This window comes from Neovison vison, chromosome 13 (assembly GCF_020171115.1).
Source record: "Neovison vison isolate M4711 chromosome 13, ASM_NN_V1, whole genome shotgun sequence".
Classification (NCBI taxonomy): domain Eukaryota; kingdom Metazoa; phylum Chordata; class Mammalia; order Carnivora; family Mustelidae; genus Neogale; species Neogale vison.
In genome coordinates, this window is record NC_058103.1 from 85,628,042 (window position 1) to 85,642,869 (window position 14,828).

Here is a 14,828-nt window from a genome sequence, read left to right on the forward strand (position 1 = left end):
AGGCTAGTAAAGCAGAAGTGCACCATCTCAGATTATAACACAAAATTAATAAATATTTATCAACACCAAAACCTAAAACAATGACTCTTCATCTTCCTTTTACTTTCTTATCTTTTCATGTTTTTCCTACTTAGAAATAACTAAAAATCACAAAACAGTTCCCAATCCCAAGTTTAAAAAAAAAAAAATCTATAGAGCCAAACATGTTATAAAAAGAGGGTCAATTCTTTCCAAAGAAATGCAAATATAAGAGATCTTTATCATTACAGAACACATTCAAAAGCTTTCTCTGTCACAATGGTACCAGGGTAACTCCTTTTGTTTGTTGTTAGTGTTTTTTTGTTTTTGTTTTTTTTTAACCAGGGCTAACTCTTCTCCCTACCCAAAGAAAACAACACTTACAACATACCTGATTGAGCCACAGCACTGGTGGCAACTTGAGGCTTCAGATCCGCTTCCAAGAGAGCAGGAGAAACAGTTACCACTGGTCCTGAGAATAAAGGACCCTTCAAGGTGAGCAACTGCCCTTGCGGAGTCATCACGATGTTAGCAGAGGTGTGTGGAGTGTTAGAGGGTGAGGTATTTTCTGTAAGGAGAATCAGAAATAAGTTAAGGACAAAAGATCTTCAATTACGCTAATATAACCTAGGAGTCTAGGAGATATCCCTAAAACCACACTCTGACTTAAAAGGCCAAGAAGTAAATTTCAAATTTGGTTAGGGACCCTCAACTTGGAATTTACTTCCTGAACCACTTTTCACTGCATAATGGGTTACCTGTGCACTGATTCTCCTAAGGGACAGAACTTACGTTGAGGAAAACTCAACATGCAACCACTTTTTCATTGGAATGGTTCCAACAGTCCTGACAGTGAATTTAGATAAAGGCAAGCATAATTCTATCCTCCGGCTTGCTTTTCTTATACACCTCTAACAAAGTACAAGTTTCTAGCCCTTAAACTTTGTTTTTCCATCTATGAAATGAGGTGGACTAGACTTAACTGATCATTAAAATTCTTTCTTAGCAAAGTTAAAACTACCTCATTTTAGTATCTCTCAGTACTTTCCTAGATTTCCTGGTTCACACACTGGGCAACGCAAAGAGTAAAAGAGGAAATACTATTCTCTTAATGATATAAACAAGTAATATTAAAGAATAGCCTCATTTCCAAAATCAAGATAGGAGAGAACAGTAACTTAAAACCAATTTACTTTGTTCCTTAATAGCAATTCACTGATAGGCAATTGGATAAATATGGAGTCTGGCTCAACAAAATTAAACTTTTTAAAAATTCCAATTTATTGGGGCGCCTGGGTGGCTCAGTGGGTTGGGCCACTGCCTTTGGCTCAGGTCATGATCTCAGGGTCCTGGGATCGAGTCCCATATTGGGGGGAGCTTCCCCCTCTCTCCGCCTGCCTCTCTACTTGTGAGCTCTCTTTGTCAAATAAATAAATAAAATCTTTAAAAAAAAAATTCCAATTTATTTGTCTCAGTAAGACAATTCAACTCAGAAACAAAAACTGCAGGGAAATCAAGAGTTTGGATATAAAGTATGAAAGGATGGCAGCTTAAAAAAAATGTTCATTGAAACATTAGGATAACATGCCTGCTATCAAAAGCAGGTCTTACATGTTACCATAACTGGTAACTTAAGATTTCCTTGAGTATGTAAAGCTAGAAACTAAAATCTAATGTAGCTAATATTCTTTTTATACAACCTACCTTTAATTCATTTAATTAAATCTAAAATTACAGACAAGAGATGACTCACTCCACTGAACTAAATGATATTCACCTATATTAAGGAAGGCAAAAAATGTCCCTCCTACCTGTGGCCTGGTCTCTTTTTCTGGAAAGAATCAAAGGTTTCCCCTTCTTGTTATTTATAAACATCTGTCCAAGATCTACAGATGATGCAGATCCTTCCTGCTGTTTGCTAGTTCTGGGAGACACATCAAACTCATCTGATCCCATCTTCTTTTTTCTTTTTTGCGCCTCTAGTGCTTGTTGTTTCGCATAAATATACTCCAGCTTCTTCAGGACCACTTCTTCTGTCTTACCTGTAGGTTGATAGGGAATAAATTGTCACTCTTTATAAGACCCCATATAATAATGAGAAATAGAGTCAACTGAAATCCAGTTGATTTAACTGTATTCCCCAAAACTATGGAAGGCAAGAGTGATTATAATCCAGAGGAAACATCCCACCCATTCAAAAGGTTAACTGTTAGCTCTGGGAACCAAGCCATAAACTAAGAAGTATCTGAAATGTCTACTGAGGATTTCTCCTCACTAAAGATGTTGTATTATACTCTTTTTACCAGGTATCATTCACGTATCTCACCTGAAAGAGATGATACTTTCCGTATCAAAATATTCCGTTTTCGAGTCAGAAGATTTTTCTGTCCTATCAACTTGTCTGCCTGATCTGTTAGTCCCTGAATTTCGCTGAATGCCTAAAAACAAAAAATTAATATGTGAATTGATTTGCTCTTTCCTATAAGCAGGTAACGCCTACACAATTTCCTCAATGAAAATATTTTAATCTAATGCTTTATAGAAAACTTTATGTCATTTAAAACAATTCTTAATGCTTCAGAAATTGCTTTGTTAAACTGTAGGAGGCTATACTTTTATAAGTATACTTATCCTTCCAAGGAACATGACTATTTCCAAAGGGCATCACTGAGTGTTTCATAGGTGTTTCTACTACTACAAGGAGATACAAAACATTTTACTTTGCTTAGATTTTAATAATCAACTTTAAAATCAGCACCTAGTAAGTAAAATCTGGTTGCAGTAATTATGTTCTAGACAGACTTGAGTGCTTGCCTTGTACTCCTCCAACTTCTACTTAGAAGCAATTTAAATGAAATTACTGTGGATATTTCAGATTTCCTTTTAAAATGACTGACGACTGTTTCTAAAAACTGTTAAAATATCACCTATGTGACCACCTGGGTGGCTCAGTCAGTTAAGCATCTGCCTTCTGCTCAGGTCATGGTTCCAGGGCAGACTCCTTGCTCGGCAGTGAACCTGCTTCTCTTTCTGCCTGCTTGTCCTCTCTCTCTCTCTCTTACACACAAATAAATATTTTTAAAAATCAGCAACATTAAAAGTATCTATCTATCTATCTATATATCACTTATGTTGTGCTTTTCACTGTGGTAAACTATTCTAAGGCCACCTCAGTTGCGTAGTCGGTTAACCTATTCAACTCTTAGTTTCAGGTCAGGCTGTGATCTCAGGGTCCTGAAATCAAGCCCCATGTCAGGCTCTGGCTTCTGCACAGAGTGTGCCTAAGACACTCTCTACCTCTCCCTCTATCCCTCCCCACTGCTTGCCCTTGCTCACGTGCTCTCTAAAATAAATAAATCTAAAAGCAAATAAAATGACAGGCAACTGTTAAAACTATGTTAAAATATCTCTTATGTTGTGCTTTTCACTGTGGTAAATCATCCTAAATGCTATGGAGAACACTAACATAAAGAGATTGTGGTAAGTAGAGCTAATCAGAGTTTCTGACTTCATCTGAAGTTAGTTTGGCTGGTTAAGAACTTGACTTTAGGGAACAAACAGCTCTGACTCAACACGAGGGCTTTTCCCCTTAAGAGGTTTGTTGGGTGTTCACTAGTCCATATTCAAATGTTAAATACAAACTCTACTTCAATCTCCTCTTAGGGCGAGGATTCTCTGTCTCATAGTATGTCGAGAAGATTCTCTTAGTCAAATTGTCATTTGTGGGTCATTTATAGATGACACTTACCCTAGTGAGAATGAGACTTTTGGAAACCTTGGAAGAATGAAGCAATCCCAATGTGATCTTCAATTTCTCAAAGAGATCCCTCATTTCACCACGCCGGCGACGCTCATTGGCAGTGTGTGTCCGGCGATAATAAGCAAAAGCTTCTGCTTCTTTTTGTAGTTTTTCACTCCAGTAATCAGGCTTCAGTTTTAGAGGAATTGGTGGAGCCTATCCAAACAAAAGATTGCCACCTGATTATCTCTCATTCGTACTGGCCCTCTACCTCCATCCCAAATGGCAATGTTCCATACTACATACTAGATATCTATTGTTTTCTGTCTATTTTAATAACCTCTTGATGTTGGTCATCTTACTATCAGTCTATCCTTCCTCCAAATCTGGTAACCAACAGCATAAATCACTTCGCAGCTCAAATTTCAGTGGTTCTCAAATGAAGACGACTTTGAAGAGGGAAATCTAAAAAGAACTTACCCATGTAATTTATTATTAAAACTCGTTTTCATGACAAAAATCACATGAAAATTTTCAACAAAATCTTAATTTGTGGAAAACAAGTTAAAATTTTTTTTCTTAAATGCTTTAAGATCTTTTACAATTTGGTAAAGGATCAACTGCCTCTCTTCCTAAATCACCATTCTCTCCAACCATTCTCAGGTGCTAGAAGTTTCCAAAATGCACTATGCAATCTCACACCACCCTGCCATTACAAACTGTTGCCTGAACCTATCCCTCCCATCCTATCCTCCAAAACTTAACATGTAAAAGTCATACTTTGCATTTCTTCAGGAAAGTCCTTCTTGACCCTCAGTATGCCTTAGGCTTCTTTCTCTTACTCTCACTTTTAAAAAATTATTTACTTAAAAATAAATAAATAAATAATAGTAGATGCACATAGGGTTTTAAATATAAATATCTGAAGAGCTTTTAATGAAAACCAACTGTTCCCTATATCTGTACCTGAATCCTTAAAAACAACCACTTCCTGATTCTTTCAGAGGCTTCTTCTGGTTCTTAAATCTATATTCTAAGTAAAAAAAAACAGTAATACAGCTTATACTTCTCCATTTTCTTTTCTTTTTTTTTTTTTAAAGATTTTATTTATTTATTTGACAGAGAGAGATCACAAATAGATAGAGAGGCAGGCAGAGAGAGAGAGATAGAGGGAAGCAGGCTCCCTGCTGAGCAGAAAGCCCGATGCGGGACTCGATCCCAGGACCCTGAGATCATGACCTGAGCTGAAGGCAGCGGCTTAACCCACTGAGCCACCCAGGCGCCCCTATACTTCTCCATTTTCAATGCCATCTACTTCCTGCTATGCAGAAGATTTAGCTCACACCACTCTAACATCTCACATTCTTCCTAATATAGATACGTCAATAATTCTAATTCTTCTACTGATCCCTTTGCAACCTGAATATAATTCTACATCAATTTTCCATTTCATCAACACAGTATCTCTCTGTAATATGAGGACATCAGTACTCGTATCCTTCATTTCTTCTTCCCTCTTTCACCTCCCAATTTGTTCTTTGTACTTACACACTTTTTAAGACTGCAAGTAAGTCTTCCACACTTTAGTCACAGATTATGAAAGCTTGAAAAAATCATTAACAATGGCTAACTTAAATCAAGACAATGTGAATACTACTCATACAAAGTGAATCATAATTATATTTCCTGTCTTCTATAGTTTCTTGGTTTTGTGTTTTTTCCCTCTGATGTTTCTAACTCCTTTCTGACACTGGAGGCCTTTATCTAACCCTGACAGTATCCCAAAACCCTTACATAAAATCACTGTCTTCCTAAAGTCAAACTCATTGTGCATTAGTATAGTATGGGAAAAGAAAAGATACAAGATACAAAATTATCAAATTTAATTATAGTAAGACACTACAAATGATTTGCACATAATAATTAGGGGTCAAAATAGTGGCTTGTGTACATAAGGTATTATGAAAATTCTTACATCTGAAAAATGTTTTAGGATGAATGAAATAATACGGTGATATATGCAAAATGATTACAATCATGTAAATATGTCCACCCAAAACCAGATCAAACTCCAACTAATCACCCAGTGGTTTTTAAAAAGGCTTGAATACCTCAAACCCATACCCATCACTGTTTTATATTACTTAAACTAAAAACAGACAAACAAGTGGAAAATGGTTTAAACAACCAAACTCTCTTCCACGCTTAGCCTAAGTGGGGAGGAGGGAACCTTGCTTAATTATGGTGCTATGACATCATACACTCAAATACATCAAGAAAAGCAAAGAGGGCTCATAATTTAGTGGCTCCTTGAATTTCTAGCCATCATTCAGAGAATAATTAATTTTTTTATTCACTGAAAATCATGAGCCTAGACAGAAAGAATGCCAGCCTTTTTTCACATCATACAATTACAGTACAGGATTAGTTTTCAAATAAGCACATCAATTTTCATCAACTCTGTACCCATTTTAATTCTTTTAAAATATTCTATTTAGTAGTAGAGAGTTAAGAGAGGAAAAAACGCACTTCAACAGTATAATTTCATGAAGGAAAAAAAAACTAATTATATTAACCCACTGGCACAAATAACCCTGAAAAGTCATAGCTAACAGAGGAATGTTATTTCAACTGTAATGACAAATGTTATCAATTTAATTGAGTAATTGCCATTAAATATATTGTAAATACCTTTCGACTCCTTTCAGCAGCTTTTTCATCTGCAGAGATATGGGTACGGCACCTAGGTAAAGACAATATTTTCCAATGTCTTACTGAAATTCAATAATCCAAGACCTATTTCACTGAACAAAGCCATCCCAAACTGTTTGAAAGTATAACCAGCTTCTTTTTGTCAAGGTCTGATGATATGGGGCAATATGATTTATTTCAACAGTATGCTTTTTCCTCTAAGTATTCAAATAGTCCCTAAAACTGCAAATTACTTTTTCAACCATGAAATATTTCATATATACAACCTGTTTAAACAAATTATACAATGAACATCTATCTGTGTGTCTACCACTGAGCTCAAGAAATAAAACATCTCAAATATACAGGGTATCTTTTTTCTAGTTCAAATTTTTATTTAAATTCTATTTAGTTAACATTCAGTGAAGTACCAGTTTGAGGAGAATTCAGTGACTCATCACTTACATACAACACCCAGTGCTCATCGTTATCAAATGCCCTCCTTAAATACCCATCACCCATCTAGCCACCCCCTTCCGCCCTCACCCCCTGCTGCCTGGCCCACGGCTCAGTATGTTCTCTAAGAGTCTCTTAGGTTTTCCTCTTTCCTCCCCGCACCATATGTTCATCTGTTTTGTTTCTTAAATCCCACACATGAGGGAAATCATATGGTATTTGTCTTTCTCTGACATATTTCGCTTAGCAAAATACACTCTAACTCCATGCATGTGGTTGTAGATGGCAAGACTTCATTCTTTTTGATGGCTGAAGAATATTCCACTATGTGTGGAATACCACCACACACATCTTCTTTATCCATTCATCAAAAAAATACAGCCCACCCAATCACATTTCCTTCCTCTCTTTTTTCTTGTAGGTGAACACTCTCAAAATGAGGTTTTTTTTTTTTTAAAGATTTATTTATTTTGAAAGAGGGGGTAGAGAGCACGCATGAATGGAAGGGAGGGGCTGAGGGAGATGGACAATCTCAAGCAGCCTCAGCAATGAGTGCAGAGCCAAATGTGAGACTCGATCTCATGACCCTGAGATCATGACCTGAGCCAAAATCAAGAGCTGGAGGCTTAACCGACTGAGGCACCTGGGTGCCCCCAAAATGAGTTTTTACCTTGCATATCTTTGCAGTTTTACTAGGAATGTACATATCCCTAAATAGAAAATACTAGGTAGCACTTTTAACATTATATATTATGGTATATTTTCATCTGATTTCACTCAACATTACATCTGAGATATTGACAGACACAGTTCTAGTTCAATCATTTTAACTGCTATATAGTGTTCCCTAAGCATGAAGTTTACAAAATTTTTCAGAATTCTAGTAATTGTTTAGGTTGCTTCCCAATTTTCTCAATGGCAAACAATGTTGCAGTGCATAGTCCCATACATGGCCCCTTGTACCTATGTGTGAACTTTTCCAGGTTATATATACCTAAGAGTAGAATTGCTAGTTAGAAGAAAGGTGTGGAAGTCAACTTCAGTCATATCACACTACTCTCCAAAATGGTTATAACAATTTACACTCCCACCTGCAGTATGTTCTGACTGCTCCACAATTAGACACAACAGTATGATGAGAAATCACAACTTTTGCCAATCTTATGGATGTAAACTAATGAAGCCACTGTGGTTTAATCTGTATATCCCAAAATACTTGTGAGGTTAAACAAATTTTTATGTGTTTATTGGTCGTCCAGGTTTCCTCTTCTGTGACCTGCCTATGATTATCCATTATATACTTACCTATTCCCTCATCTTTTTCTTACTGACTTAAAAAATTATTTATATCATTGATACTAATCCTTTGTCAAACATGTACTGCAAATATTTTCCTTATACTATTAATTTGCCTTTCACAGTTTTCATGGTATAGTAAGAGAAATTTTTAAATGTTTAACAATCTGTTCCTTTGCAATTTGTCCTCTTTCTGTGTTGGTTATTCTTGACCCTTTTATTGTTCCAGCCCATTAAGATGTTATCTTTCCATACAAATGTAGTGATCCGAAGGGGCACGTGCACCCGAATGTTTATAGCAGCAATGTCCACAATAGCCAAACTATAGAAAGAACCTAGATGTCCATCAACAGATGAATAGATAAAGAAAATGTGGTGTATATATATACAATGGAGTACTATGCAGCCATCAAAAGAAATGAAAGCTTGCCATTTGCGATGTTGTGGATGGAACTAGAGAGTATTATTCTTAGCGAAATAAGTCAATCAGAGAAAGACAATTATCATATGAGCTCCCTGATATGAGGAAGTTGAAATGCAACGTGGGGGTTTGGGGGGCAGGAAAAGAATAAATGAAACAAGATAGGATCAGGAAGGAGACAAACCATAAGAGACTCTTCATCTCACAAAACAAACTGAGGGTTGCTGGGGGGGAGGGGGGAAGGGAGAGGGTGGTGGGGTTATAGACACTGGGGAAGGTGTATGGTATGGTGAGTGCTGTGAAGTGTGCAAACCTGGTGATTCACAGACCTGTACCCCTGGGGCTAATAATACATTATATGTTAATAAAAAAATTAAAACAAATTTTAAAAGATGGTATCTTTCCATTTATTGACTTTATCTTCAATGTCCCACAGTAATTTTATAAAAATTTTACACAGCTTTTGTTAATAATCCCAAATATGTTTTTTTCTGTTATCATAAATGGTATTTTTTGTTTGTTGCTATTGTTCAGAAAAATCAACTTTAGTATAATCAACATAATCCAGCGATACTGCTAACCTTAAGTCTAATTAATTACATTGTTAAAAGATTTAAACTCTTTCAACCTTAACCAATAGGCAGCTGAAATAGCCTCCAAACAGCTCTGGAATGAAGAAAATTATTAGACCTATGTCCCCATCCTGAGACTTTCTTAGCATCATCAGGGATGAAGAATTACTCTTTCTGAATTACTCTTTTACATGGTGGTTAAAAAGATAACAGGAAAAGCACATCTGGCACAAAATAAGGACTTCTATCTTATTTCCATCAATCTCTCACACCCCAATCCCTAAAAATTACAAGGTTTACTAACACAGAAAATGGAATAAATTTTCCTGAACATACTCTATTTTCATCTCATCTGAACACATAAAAATTTCCCAACTGTATCTCACCTGTTCAACCAACAAAGTAACCAAATTCAGAATTTAATGCCTATTCTTAAAAGACAAAGGAACTAACTTCTGTTGCGTATAGTCCACTTTTGTGTCAGTTACCCTAGTCACATACATGATCTTAGAGAATACTTCCAAATTAGGGGCATTTTCCTCATTTCACAGCTAAAGAATCTAAGACTCAGATTAAAGACTCGCCCGAGGTTAAACAGCTACAAACAGAACAACTATTTTACTACCCATGTGTCAGGCTCCAAAAGCGTAGGTTTATTCACATTCACACATGGTCTTCTAGCAATAACCAAGGCAAGTTAATTACCTCTGAATCCCAGCTCCCCTCCACCTACTAATCAGAAAAAAGCTAAAGGAATAAAGAAACTAGGTCAGTTATCCAGAGCTCCTCAAAACATTTAATTTTGTTTACGGTAACAAAACAACGATAACAAAAATCAAAAATCCAAAGACAAATTAAGACTTACGGCTGTTTGAAAGTCTGTGTTTGGGCAGCTGTGGTCTTCATGTGGGAGACACTAATTTCCTCAGAGAGCTCTTCTACAGTCTCAATGTCCACCTGTTCCTCATCATCCTCAATGTATTCTACACAGTTATTCTGAAATAAAGCAATCCAACAGTAAATAAAGTATTGGGAAACAAACATACCTAAACCTTCCAACCAAATACTCCCTTTATAAAACCAACCAGGGCCAAACATTGATTTTAAACCATGAATACTAATGATCCCAAACTTGTTTTTCATTAAGAAGGAATGAGTTAGAAGATAACATATGGTTAGAGCTAACAACCAAGCACTACATTAAAAATCATAGATACATACTGAACAGACATCACTAGAGTCCCCAGAGGGCTGTATATGTTTCAGTGTTATTTCTAGTGGACAAAATTCAGGTACAAATATATTAAAGCTTCATAAATCTTAAGATTAAATAGCAGCGAAGTAAAATTTCGTGACTGGTAGAGGGAAAGGAGAAAAATTCAGGTTCTACTTCACAAGTACTTCATGGCTAACCCCTTATCACATACCCACAAAAATACACTCGAGGCAGATATGAAAACAGAATATAGCCCAAAGTCAGTCTTCTAAGCCTCTTAATCGCACACAAGGAGAGCTTCCGAGGAATTTCAGATACCAAAAAGGCCCAAACTTATTGTACAGTTAAAAAAAAAAAAAAAATAACAAAGTTGGGCTGCCCAGGTGGGCTCAGTCAATTTAACAACCAACTCTCAATTTCAGCTTAAGTCATGATCTCAGGGGTGTGATATCGAGCCCCACACTGGGCTCCACGCTCAGCTCGGAGTCTGCTGGTCCCTCTCCCTCTGATCCTCCTCCACTCATGCACGTGCATGTGCATGCACATTCTAACACAAAATTTTTTTAAAAAGTCAATCAGTGAGCATTTATTGAGCACCTGTCATGGAAACTCACTGTATTATTTTATGTTAACACCAGATTATAGAAATTATGGAATATGTAGATATACTTAAGTCCACCTTTAAAAGTGGTGTTTACTATGCCAGAAACTAAACTGGAAATACGTTATCTGTTTATAACAGTACGATACCTGAGAGGCACAACTTAAATGAAGCATCCCAATCACCTTATTAATTCTGTTTAAACTTGATGGAAAAATTACTTACCCCCATGAATTACAGATTCCATAAGGCTGACAGACACTAAATGCAAGCCATCAATTATGGTCCCCAATTCAAACAATGTCTATTAAATTTAAACAATGTGAACAATATATATTAACTCTAGGAAGCTAAATCAACAGAGTTGACAGAATCTAACTAGTAGACAGAATCTAAAGAGTCTGAATTATAATGTAGGTAGATGCTTTATGGTGTTTAAACTGAAGAATGTCTGCCTACAGCATGGCTTTAACTGAAGGCTTTATAAATAATATCCAATAAACTTCACAATGGAAGATTAAATTAAAGAGGCTACTCAGTACTTTCCTTAAACTATTCCAGTATAATGCTAATCACATGCACAAAAATATTCTATGTGTCAGACAGGTACAGAAATACAGTACAGAATTTAGATTTTACAGACCATATATTATAATGCCTGTACTTTTAAAAAGGTTTCTGTACCTTGTATGGCAGATTCCCTATTAGGAAATCCAATCCCTTGATTATAACACTTTAATCTTCTCTTAAGTCAGTTCTACTGAGAGCATCAGTTTTCACTGGTTTTAAGGTTGGACTGTCTTTGGTCTGATGCTTATCCAGGCTGACTTACAATGGGAGAGCCCACAAAAAGAACAAGAAGTTCTGCAATCTAACTCTTAAACTCAATGAATTCAGATTCTTCAGCTACCCATAGGTTATCTGTCCTCAAAAAGGATGAGGCTACAAATAGAATATAAGGCAAATGTATATAGAATCCTCTAATAGTAGAGCTAGATCCTCATTTTACAAATGAGACAACCAAGGTAAAGAAATAACCAACAGGAACATTAGAATACTTAAACATTTTTGAGTTTTAAAATACTAATTTTCCTGTTATATTTTATCTGCATAAGGCAGTTAGGCATTAACAGAGAAGGACCAGGTAACACAGAGATTGAATCTCATGAAGTGAGATTCTAAAACAACCAACTGCATGATGATCACCTCAGAGGGCCATATTATCTGCTCCTAGTGAGAGGGACATGATTTAGATTTAAGGGCATCCTACAGGCAGCTGGCTACAATCTCCTTATGTTTTACATCAAACCCCACTGTCAGGCGTCAGCATACGAGAGCCTGCCATCTGTTTTCGTAAATACAAGTTTTACTGGAGCACAGCCACACTCTTTCACTTACGATTGTTTATGGCTGCTTTCATGCTGTAACAGCAACCAGTTGCCAACAACAAGCCATCCAGCCTACAAAGTCTAAAATGTTAACAATCCAGCCCTTTACAGAAAAAGTCTGTCCAACTCCTGCCCTATATGCTTCTCACTTAGATAGGGTTACAACCTTAAGCAGAAGTCTAGAAAAACAGCTTCAGAAAAAAATGGTTGTGAAAATTATGAAAGTCATATTACAAAGGAAGATGACCAAAGTTTAGAACATAAACTCTAGAAATCATCAAAAGCAAAAAGAAAGCATCAAAATCAAAAAAAGCAACTTAGGGCAGGGTGATGATAAAATAATAAATGGTATTTTCCATTTTTCTCCAAAAAGAGAAACATTTCTCTAAATGTAAGCAGTAAGTTCTCCTCTGGTTGTAAGGCCACCCATTCCCTGTTCTTTATGTAGCTACCAGACAGGCTATAATCGCTTCACACAGAAAATGTCAAAAACAAAACAAAAAAACCAAAACCAACAAAAAACCTGAGAACAAATAGGAGCAGGAGTTTCAGGAATTCTTTTTTTTTTTTTTTTAACCTAACTTGAAAGCACTCTCAAGCATCTATCCCCCAAAGGCATAAGCCAGCCTTTCCATAATAGCAGGTACGTCTCAAAGAACAATATAAGCTCAATAAATGTTACTTGACTGACATAGCCTAAAAACTATGAAGTCATTTAATCATGATCTAAACCTAGGAATCCAAATCAATGTATCAAGTCTTAGTGATCTTCTGGAAAAGCTACTGTCTCTAATAAATCATTTTAAATTCTTGAGGTTTCAGTCACAACAAAAATGGGCTCACCACCTTTTCTACATCATCAACCTCCTCACTCTGGTAGTCAGAAACAACATCCACAATCTCATCAATAGAATCATCGGTTTTCTCATTCTCATCTTCCTCATCCTCCTCTTCCAAATCCAAAACAGTCAAGTCAGCACTGCTTCGCCCACCCTTCTTCTCTTGCTTTGGTTGTATCTCTTCTCCTGACAGCAGTAAGTGACCTTGAAAATGTCCTTCCCCTCTGCTCCCTTTTGTGGCTCTCCTCGGAACACTGGAGAAGGCTGTAGGACTAGAAATCCTACTCCAAGAATCACATTCAGTTTTTAAAACTCTGACATTTTCAGTAGTTTCACTTTTTCCAAGTAGATCAGAGATGCCTTGTTCTTGCTGAAACACATCAGAATTTTCCTGACAGGTCTTTATTTCTTTAATTAACTGCTCATCTGCCTCTTTCTTGCATTCTTGTGAAGTTCCAACACATTTCTGGGTCAGAGGCCCCTTCAGGTGTTTTCTCCATCTCTCCCTAATACTGTCCTTCTCCAGAGAGTCTCCACATCCCTTCTCCTTGGCCTCTGGCTGTGGAATAGATTGTTGCTCCACAACTTTGCTCCCTGATAATTCGAGTTTACTTTCTTCCTTAGAGATGACTGGAAATTCATTTGATTTTTCCTCTGGATTTTCTAATCCTTTCTGCTGTTCCACTTTCACATCACCAAGCTTTTTAAACTGTATACTACTTACACTTTGGACTGTCACATTGCTGGCTTTTTTGGAAATGGTCTTAACTTCTAGAACAGTCAGTTTTTCTTTGGAACTGTTGTGATTTCTAATCCCATACTCTTCATCAACATCTTTATAGTCTTCACCTATGTGTGACCCAGTGATACAGGAGTGCTGAGAAGGTTTAACAATTATAGGACCCTCTTCTGTAAGGGATTCCTCATCTAAATGATCACCCCCATCTACCAAGGAATCATGCAGGATTTCTTCTGACGCAGCAGCCCCAGAGTTTTGCTTTATTACATTAGCCCCAGAATCTATAGCTTCTCCTTCTGACTGCAGGGCCTTCTTAGTATCCTGCTCTCTTTTTGAAAAGCTTGTTCCATCTTTCTGGTCTGCACTCTGAGACTCTCTTTTCATCTGAAGAGAAGCGACATGTTGAAGAATAGAACTGGGAACAGGCTTTTGTCCAGGGAGCTGCAACAAAGCAAAACTACCAGACTGGAGAGGAATAAGACTGGCTGTACCAACAGGCTGCCCTCCTGAACTATAGGTTATTTTGGTCTCAGAGCCTGTTTTACTTGCAAAGCTTTGTGGTTCAGGAGGGGAAATCCTCAGGGTCAATGTACCAGACTGAGACACAAAACTAGGTCCAGAAGAAAGCAATGATGGTGCCTGAGTGATAACATTCACTGCTGGAGAAGACCCAACAGCCTGAATTACAGGATTCATAACAGAGAAAGCAGAGGACGAAGCAGAAGATGGTGGAGTCTCTGAAGGTTTGGAAGGAGTGGGTAACCGGATTCCCATCACAGAGCCTGATAAGAAAAGAAAAAAAAAATTTTTTTTTAAATTATCACTGCCTGTATAAAGACTTTCAAGGCATGC

General features: G+C 36.9%; 1 protein-coding gene across 6 annotated transcripts in view; it reads right to left on the reverse strand.

Annotated features, from left to right (window-relative positions):
- MGA (MAX dimerization protein MGA) overlaps window positions 1–14,828 on the reverse strand; it is a 173,021-nt gene that overhangs the window by 4,539 nt on the left and 153,654 nt on the right. For all 6 annotated transcript variants that reach the window (XM_044229700.1, XM_044229702.1, XM_044229701.1 and 3 more), the window contains exons 17-23: window positions 13,245–14,758; window positions 10,059–10,189; window positions 6,449–6,500; window positions 3,767–3,973; window positions 2,345–2,456; window positions 1,830–2,060; window positions 410–586 (exon numbers count right to left, since the gene is read on the reverse strand). In XM_044229700.1, the coding sequence (XP_044085635.1) occupies window positions 410–586; window positions 1,830–2,060; window positions 2,345–2,456; window positions 3,767–3,973; window positions 6,449–6,500; window positions 10,059–10,189; window positions 13,245–14,758 (2,424 nt within the window). The remainder of the gene's footprint in view (window positions 1–409; window positions 587–1,829; window positions 2,061–2,344; window positions 2,457–3,766; window positions 3,974–6,448; window positions 6,501–10,058; window positions 10,190–13,244; window positions 14,759–14,828) is intronic.